We start from the raw sequence: 9928 nt of genomic DNA, 5'->3' as shown, positions 1-9928 counted from the left end.
TTTGGATTCGAGCGTCACTGATGCGTCTTTTGTAGACGAAACGCGCATCTGGCGTATATACTAAATTTAGTCCTGGTATCTATGATGAGTTTATTTACAACCACTGGGTCGATGCCACTGCTGGTGGAGATTTATTTCCCCGAGTGTATCACAAGCCCAGTAGTCAGCACTTTTTGTGCTGACATGAATTGTCATTGATATGGTTATATTAATAAATTTACTGTTTACAAATTTTTGAATTTAAAAAAAAAACTAAGGCTGTTCTACCTCAGGCATAGATTACCTTAGCTGTATTTGGCAAAACTTTTAGGAATTGTGGTCCTCAATGCTCTTCAAATTCGTACTTTATTTGGCCTTTTTAACTTTTTTGGATTCGAACGTCACTGATGAGTCTTTTGTAGACGAAACGCGCGTCTGGCGTATATACTAAATTTAGTCCTGGTATCTATGATGAGTTTATTTACAACCACTGGGTCGATGCCACTGCTGGTTGAGATTTATTTCTCTGAGGGTATCACAAGCCCAGTAGTCAGCACTTTTTGTGCTGACATGAATTGTCATTGATAATGTTATATTAATAAATTTATTGTTTACAAATTTTTGGCGTATATACTAAATTTAGTTCTGGTATCTATGAAGAGTTTATTTCTAACTGAATCATAACATTATAAAGTAACTCGTTTAAATTCAAATAATCTACTTGTCATGTCGATTTAAATTTAGAAGAACATGGAAAAAGATATATACACATATATACATACTTGTATATATATGTTTATCTGGCTTACTCAAGATAAGATGCATGGATGAAATTTACAATGGTCAGTTTTGAAAATAAATAGTGATAGCGGGGCTGAAGTCATAACAGCATTGATATAATAAATTGAAAAGGTTATGAGCAATCTTGAAACACGTATTGTTGAAGACGTTCCAGACGTTATTGTGCAGATTCCGTGAAATCATACAAAATATTAATGCTTATTGTCATAGTTTATATTTTTGAAATGAGAACTTTTTTTCATTTATTTTTGTAGTTATTCTACATACTTTTGTTATTTTTATGTGTTTTTTTTAAAATGAGATCGAATTTTGTTAATTCGTGTGGCTATGTTCCACACCATATGAGTATATATGAACCATACGCGTATGGTCTGACCGTACGTGTATGGTCGGACCGTATGAGCATAAACTCGTTTGGTTATTTACGGGTTGGACCATATGAGTATTTATATAATGTAGGTATTTTCTAAATTTAATTTGAAACGTTTCAATAATACACAAAGCTTTAAATAAAAAACCAAACAATTATGGTTACATGAGAATGTCTAAACTTTATAATTCAAAGGGTACATAAACATTAATATTGATGCCAGTTAGTTTTCGTCGCTAATTATATTCGTGCATGTATGCTTAGGGTGGCATTTAATTCCAAACGGTACTATAGCTTTTCTGTCTTTGTACGTGTGGTTGTGTACGATCATTTTGCAGTTACACCTTTTGATTGCGAGTGAAAAGATAGCCTTCTTTCTTCAAACCTAAAACGGCACAAGTTACATGTTGAAAACCTCTGTCTTTAACACGTATCGATTTTCTGTTCATTTTTAGTGTGAGTTATTAGACTCTTTATACTGTCGACGTTTTCGTCAGTCAGTAAAAGATATTACTTCTTGTGTAAAAGTTCATTAAAATATTTTTGGAAGTTATCTTCCTATGTCGACATATTGCCATTCACTCGTAAACAAATCGGCAATGCCAATAGGTATAAAGTAATCTGTTTACTATGGTTCTAACTAGTGAGTTAAATCAGCTGTGAAAACTGCTTATTTTCTTATATAATAAATTGACTTTGATAGCTTTTTTTTAATGGTGACAACTAGAAGCGTCATACCTTATGGAAAGTTTTGAAGTATTAAAAGTAAACTTGTTATTTACCCTGACCTTGCGCGTACAATCGGACCATACACGTATGATCGGACCACATGAGTACTGAGCATGAGTATATACCCATATGGTCATGACCATACGCTTATTGTCCAAACACTCGTATGGTTCGGATCAGCTATTGCACGTTTTTCAAAAGGAAATGATGCTTACAATTTAAATTTTTAATGGTGATTTCATCTATTTGCATACATACCTTTAACAAATTTATATTTTCAATTTACAATTACAATTCGTTATGCAGCCAGAATTGAATATGTTTTCAAACTGTATGTAAGTGCGATTATGTTTTGATTACTTAAATTCACTACCTTTTGACTTCTAATTTATGTTTGTTTTCTTGTGAATCTTTCAACATATTAGTAAGAAGATGGTTATATGAACTCACTGACCATAGGATATGATAAATGAAAGAACTGCAGTTTAAAAATAATAAAAGACACAATGGATAAACGTTTGATCAAAACAAGATGACATTCACCCCCAGCTTTACGATATCTTTTTTTACGAAACAATGCTCTCATGTATTATCTCTTTAACTGAAGTACTGTTCAAAAGGAGAAATAACCAAGATTTATTCAAAAGAGTTGATATCACAAAATCATCTTTATGTTTCGTAATGTCCATATTTGGAAGAAAACTGAAATAATGTTTTATCATTTTTATTATTAAATTATCTTTTTTACCTAATTATACAACCAAATGTATGCTTAGTTCATAAAAGCTAAAAAGAATGCATAAAAGTCCTGCCTCAGATATTTTATATGAGGTTTGGTAGACTAATCAATTTTCAATATTTCTGATTCACTTATTATTCCAATATATTTGGACGATATGAAATGATTTCAAGAGATAACTAGGCATCGAAGACCAAACAAACATCATGTAAAAGAACAGACATAAGCAATGAAAAAGGGACGCCACGAAATTCAGAAAAAATACTTGTAAATATGTTTTCGTACACATATCATTATTTAGACATTTAGATATGTTTAAATTAAAAAAACCCCAACAGTATGTCAATTTCTCTATTTATTATAAAATTTACCCGTAAAAGCTTTTCTTGACAGTTGAAGGATGTTCAGCGATTTTTATATGATAAATAGCGCTGTATTTGTTTTTGGTTTGTTATGCGTTAATCATTTATCTGTATCTTACATGTACAAGGTATGAAGTTGTTTTAAACTGAAAAAAAGAACAAGAAACTTTGAATCATGATTGCTACAAGTGTCACATGTCAGGACAGAAAAAGCTTTCATTTATCATCACTATATAGAAGTAACTTTTGAACTTTTGACCGGAACAAATGGTATAAAAGGTACAATTTACTTAAATTGTGTAGACATTTGCGAATCATACAAATTAAAGGTAAGTCTAAAATTATAATCGAGCACTTTCATTAGAACTTTATTACTAGCTTTACAGTCTGTCATATTTGTTTTTCGTAAACTGGTCCGTTAGTTTTATCTTTTGAATTGTTTCACATTTTTCATCTCGGGGCCTTTCATAGCTGACTATACGGAATGAGTTTTTTCTAATGATTGAAGGGTTACGGTGAAGTGTAAGTAATAGTTATCCTATGAGGACACGGTTTGTCAGTGTAAATTCATCCTGATGGCCGAAGTCCAGAGGGGATCTAACATTGACACACAAAGTCCGAATGGGATAACTATTTTACATCCCAGCTGTTCTGGATAAAATAAATACCATTTACGCCTCATAAAATTTATATTAAAGCGCCACACTATCATTATTATTTACTTAATACATTACTTTATAACATATACCCTTTATGAGCAATTTTCTCCAGCATATTTAAAAGTTTTGAATATATATAGATAACTTTTTGATCTTCATAGGAAAAACCTTAAATAGATCAGGATAATTCAGTTAACCCTTATTAGGTGACCCACCACTGTTTTGTAAACTGTTTGTATTTTTTATTTGATTTTGTTTGTCATGGGATTTTCAGTTAATTTCGACTTATTACTGTTAAGATTTTGAATATCCCATTGGCATCTTTTGCGTCTCTTTTGATTACAACTATAGGTTAATGGATCCTTATGTCTTTGACAAAAATACATTAAAGTATAACATTTGAATCGTGGAAGTACTCTTAGGACATATTTTGTAAATTTTGTAAATTATAATTTTCCTTTTGAATATGCATATTCATAAAAAGAATTACGCAATATTGAATCTAAGGCCAACAATTGGTTTCGTCCTATTTTCTGTGTAGATTCAAAATTTATAATTCGTATTTCGTCATTCATCTTTTCTTAATATGTTCTTTATACAGTACGTATAATGCGGTTCATTGTTTACTTTCAGGAACAACCATCAATATAGACAATGTCTGGAGCTGCATCCTTTGCCATAGTGGCTCTTTGTTTCATTTCTAGTAAGTACCAGTTCACTTGTATATCTACTACGGCAAAACATATAACCTCAATATTCCATTAAAGGGATACAAGAGCATTACATACACGTTATATACGATTTCGTTATTTTGATTGGCCGAGACATTCCAAAAAGCGATCTTTTATTTCCTATCAAATGAAACAATGTTTAATGAACGTGATAGCTCTACCTTTTTAGAACAATTGAATATCAAACACAAATCTTAAGTCAACTAGTTATTTCATTGTTGCTACATGAAAATATATTCATCAGAATAAAAAAGTTCTTGTAAAAGAATAGAAAGTGCACACATTTTTTTGTATGACGATCCATACAAAATGTGCTTTTATCAACACTTTTACGTCCAAATGAAATAACAAAAAGAAACATTCAATTTTCATCAGATCGATACAAATCAGAAACACAAAAGTACAGAACGAACATTGCAAGGAATTAATACAACAGAAAAGACACAAAACTGAGAGTACTCGAAGTGACTGACAGCTAGTTAAAAGCCCATTTTAACTTATAAAAAAATCAATTGTCTAGGAATTATGTATTCATTTTAAGTTTGAAACTGAGTAGGAGTGTTTTATGTTTCACCTGTTTGAATACATTTATTGTAAAAGATATGAGAATGTAAGGACCATATGATATCTTCTATTCACCGTTTTTTTTTATTTATTAGGACTTTTACTCATCAGTTGTATGCCATTGTTTTGCCTTTTATTTTACCCAAACCTTATTTAATTTTTTTTCCGTTTCTTGTTACAGGCCAGACAGTATCAGGTAATACATATTAATATATAGACGAATAAAAAAAGTAATGAATAACGATTTTTTTTTAAATTTTAGAGCTCGAAATTTGTACATTAACGCCTACCAATGCATAATTAAGTATCTGTTGGCGAAAATTGAATGTAAAAGATACATATTTTGAAATCCTATTATTGACTTCACAGTGTTAGTTATTTTCATATCAAAACTTAAAAAAAATATTTAGACTACGCATCAAAGTTAATTGAGAATGCATTATGCCAAATGGCATTGATCTGCACCACAAAACAACATGTCATGCAATCATTGAATCCTTCTTTTGTAAATAGATCAAAAGAACCTAACTTTTAACTTGTTATGTAGGAGACGATTAATTATCATCCTAAAATGAAAGGAGCTGAAGAATTCATAAATATATTGATTAATTTTGTAATTTTTTTTTATCATGTTAAGGACTAGAGTAAAAACGTTCTCATTCATATATCGGTAAAATATCAAATTTTACGATGTTGTTTGGAATTTTCGTTCCGATGACGAAATATGCATTGGAGTTTATTATTTACACAAAACAATGATAAAGAATGTAAATATGTGATTTATGAGGAGAAAGAACTTTAATGGTCAAATTTTGGAAATGTCATGATATATTTCTGTTGCTTCATTAATTTTCGTGGATTGTATTAAACATCATTTGCTCGTGGATATTTGATTTCGTGGTTTTACCAAAATTTGAGTATTTTATCTTTTCTGAACACTTCAATTCGAGTTTCAAATTATACAATATTCATATAATGCTTACCACGAACTATAATGAATTCACAGTATAATGTTAGTTAATATATACTTTATTTTATACAAATTCAAAGAGGAGCATAACTAAAAGTTATTTTTTTGAATTTCTTTAAGTATATATATATATTGCTATTTAAACTTTACTTATACTATTTAAACTTGGTACTAACCTACATTCATGTGATTATTTAGTATGTGATAGCTTAACCTAAAAAACAATTCGTATAGTTTCATTATGTTTTTTGAAAAAAAGCATTATATTTATTACTTTGCCGTAAAACAAAGTATGAGAATGTTCTTTCTTTTGTTTATGCTCTACTCAACCTCTGCATGTTTTTGATTAATAAACTATTATCCATTTTAAGCTTACAATCCAGTAGCCTTCCATGCCAACAGAGGTTCACCAATGAAAGTTATTAAAGGCAATCAAAACAAGGCACACATTGTGATATACGATGATGTGAAAACGAACGTGGGCCTCGCTTACAACTCCGCCGAAGGCACATTTAAATGTCATGAAGACGGACTATATTCATTTAGTTGGACATCTGACGTACCAAAAGGTAAACAGTTCGACACAGTATTCATATTGAAACATAAAAGTAGTCAGCATGGTGCAAAAATAACCGGAAATAGAGCAAGTGCTATTGGAGTCAGTGATTCCGTACAGTCCACCAAAAACGTGGTAGTTGACATGAAGAAGGGTGATACTGCGTTTATAAAATCAATTCCTAATGCTGCAAATGTTCTCCATGGCGATATGAACTCATTCTCGTCCTTCTCAGGCTTTAAGATTCTTTGAATAGAAGAAAAACAGCGGTCTGAAATAAACTCAAAATATTTTCAGGAATGTATTGTGTTAATATATATGTTTTTTTAAACGTATTTAGTAATTAATAAATAAAATCCTTATTAAATACTTCTACATTGATAGTTTTATGGTTATATTTTGCCTTTTTCCGTTTAAATTGATGGAATGATGGAAATTGATGAAACACTTCATCCAATGTTGAAATGATGTTTATATATAAACACATGTACACATTTACACATTATCAACAGATAATTGAAAGCAAGTAAATAAAAAAGAAGAAAAAAGGTTGGCTGTATATAAACACGAAACAAAGAACACATGAAATATATCGAAATATCTAAAATAACAGCGCTTAATTTCGGTGTATATAAAGGTAAAAAGACTACAGACAAGGGAAACAATACCAGACAAACAACAGAGTCCACAAAACATTACACAAAAAATAAATGATTCAGCAATTCTAACCAGACCTTATTAAACCGGTGGTAGAACTTAAATGCTCCGGTAGAGTTCGCACTCGACGTGTTGTTCAGAACAAGGAAACAGACAGTTGTTTTCTATTCGTTTGATATGTTTGAACCTTTTTGCCATTTGATAAAGGAATTTCTATTTTTCATTCTTATTGATTTCGGTATTTTTGTGAAATGTACGTTTTTAAAATTAACATAAGCTGACGTCTGAAATGTGGAAAAGTGGGACAGTGAAATGGGTTGTTATGATGACTAGTGGAATAATTACAAAATCTGTGACACTTATATTCTATCAACCAAATCTATATTGCCTGCGCAAAACTTTTGAAGATATGACTTCGCCTTTACACTAAAAAACACCTGGATTCATATTTTCTTTTTCAGAACAAAAACCATCTATAAAAACAATAAATAAATTCAGATATGAAACGTAATTCATAGAATAGCGTTGTACACTCCATTATAGGGAAACATTGTTATATCCCTATGAAAGAAAGGAAAGTCAACAAGAGTAAAGAAAAGAATCTACCATAGATTGACTTCTTAAACTCACAAACTTTCTTCAAACAAATACAATAGGATTTACTATTGATTAAACTGTCGAGTTTCCTGGTCCGACTAGCATATGGACATACGTTGAGGTTAAGAAAGCATTTTATAAAACTTTCCAAATTAACTTTTGTTTAAATTCATCCCCTCATTGATTACATTTTCAATATCTTAAAAACGGCAAAGCAATAACCACTAATTATCCCCATTTGCTTAATATTGTTTTCGTTTTATTGTTTGTTCATGGGTGTGGAGAGGGTAGTGGTGAAAGTAGAAGACAAGGACAGTTGATTGATGCATTCTAATAAGGTATCTTTAAATTTAATTGCAATACTTTATGCCATAGGGGAGTCGATTTGCTGAAATCTTTTTCTGTGATTAATCCTCTATGAAATTCAGAAAAGAAACACCACGGTATCATTGATTTTTCGACGTGTATCTCGAAATTGCAATGGTCAATGTAGAGTTATCTTTCTTTACCTAATGAATATAAAAAAAGAAGATGTGAACGCTTCACGAAAGACTAAATGACACATAAATTAAAAATTATAAGTAACAACAATGAGCAAAGCTCATACCGCAAAGTCAGCTATAAAAAGCCCCGAATTAAAAAATGTAAAACAATTCAAACGAGTAATCAAACAGCCTAAGTAATGTACAAAATAGTGAAAGAAAAACAACTATGAAACACAGTAACAAAAACACAGAATGGACGTGGCCTGGTACTTGTACATCCCAACAACAAAAAGATAATAAGTGCATATCTGAGATACACTTGGTTCCTTTCAATAATTTTTTTAATGTATTGCATTTTTTGACTTATATACCTGGTTTGTCATAGGTTTGTGATACATGTGATGTGCTTTAACTGAGAATATACAATTAATGTATCTGAAAAAAATAAAATAACAAAAATATCGAACTTCAAGGAAAGTTCAAATCGAAGGTCCATTCGAAAATTAATTAGCAAAATCAAAAGCTCAAACACATCACACGAATGGAAAACAATTGTCAGATTCCCGACTTCATACAGGCATTTCTGTATGTAGAAAATAGAGAATTACACAAGGTTTATATCTAGCTTCACCTCTCCCTTGTATATACATGACAGTCGAGTAAAAATTTCATAAATAGGGATCAGCATTGTGTGATAATCTTACCCCTATAAAACAAACAAAGAAAAGCAAAATGGCATAGAGATGACGCCATTTGACTGCACAAACGAAACCTAAAAAAAGGAAGTCATGAAAGTATTAGGAATAGTTCTGCTGGACTAGTGAAATTATTTTTTTGTTATGTTTACTTCAAGCATTTCTAAATATCTCGTGAATGCCAAAACAAATCTGGTATTCACTGTCGTTATTAAAAGCAATGATCTATCAAACCAGTCACATTGTGATAAACACATTTACATTGAAAACAAATATAAACTTTTGTCCAAAATTTAAATCCTAAAACCGTCCAAAAATTTAGCAAATATGAAAATGAGCTGTTTAAAATATTTTGTCATCGAGCGATGCGTAACAAACTCAATTGGAGTGTTCAAAGAAATGAGAAAACATTTTCTACCTTCCATTTTTGTATTGCAATAGCCTTTGTATGCTTTTTTTCACAACCTGTTCGGAAAAAAAGCAAAATACAATATCTCCGGTATGACATATTGTATTTTATAAAATTATAAGAAGATATTAATGGCTGGCACGCTTAACATTTACATTTTTTTTCGCACTGATAAAATTTTCAAAATTATGTTCCAATAAGATTATTATTTGTCGAAGACCATTATAACGGACAGACGGACAAATGATCTTATAACGATGTTAAAATAATTAAAAATGAAATTCGGAACAAGGAAAATGTTAAAGTATTTTGCATTCTTCATATTGGTATAACATATTTTGATGTCTTTTCTTTCTCTTTACTTGTGGGTAATGGTGAGGAAAAAGCGATAATCATCTGTTTTGTTGATACATAAATCATTCATTTGATCACGATTGAAATGGAATTTGACAGGTATAATTGCACGGCAATGACTGAATATATCATTTTGTGATATCTTGGTCTATATCACACATGCCTGTTTAAAGTTGAAGATTTTATCATTAACGATTTTGTTAAAACGATATAATTTTCTAAAGAGACATATATTAAGTCTACCCTATAATTTTATAAAATTATTATGTGG

The 9928-nt window shown here is 30.5% G+C and overlaps 1 protein-coding gene across 1 annotated transcript; it reads left to right on the top strand.

Moving 5' to 3' along the window:
- Window positions 1–3190: 3190 nt before the first annotated feature.
- LOC139520064 (complement C1q-like protein 4) lies at window positions 3191–6843 on the top strand. The gene is made up of 4 exons (XM_071312486.1): window positions 3191–3309; window positions 4273–4342; window positions 5116–5130; window positions 6276–6843. Exons 2-4 carry the CDS (start codon window positions 4294–4296, stop codon window positions 6710–6712), a joined length of 501 nt encoding a protein of 166 aa, XP_071168587.1. The 5' UTR covers window positions 3191–3309; window positions 4273–4293; the 3' UTR covers window positions 6713–6843.
- Window positions 6844–9928: the final 3085 nt, after the last annotated feature.

This window comes from Mytilus edulis, chromosome 1 (assembly GCF_963676685.1).
Source record: "Mytilus edulis chromosome 1, xbMytEdul2.2, whole genome shotgun sequence".
NCBI lineage: Eukaryota > Metazoa > Mollusca > Bivalvia > Mytilida > Mytilidae > Mytilus > Mytilus edulis.
Note: the sequence above shows the minus strand (reverse complement) of the source record. Positions and strands in the feature narration are given on the sequence as shown.

Bases quoted from the DNA above. Each gene is read 5' to 3' on its own strand.
- LOC139520064 (XM_071312486.1), top strand. From the start codon at position 4,294: ATGTCTGGAGCTGCATCCTTTGCCATAGTGGCTCTTTGTTTCATTTCT.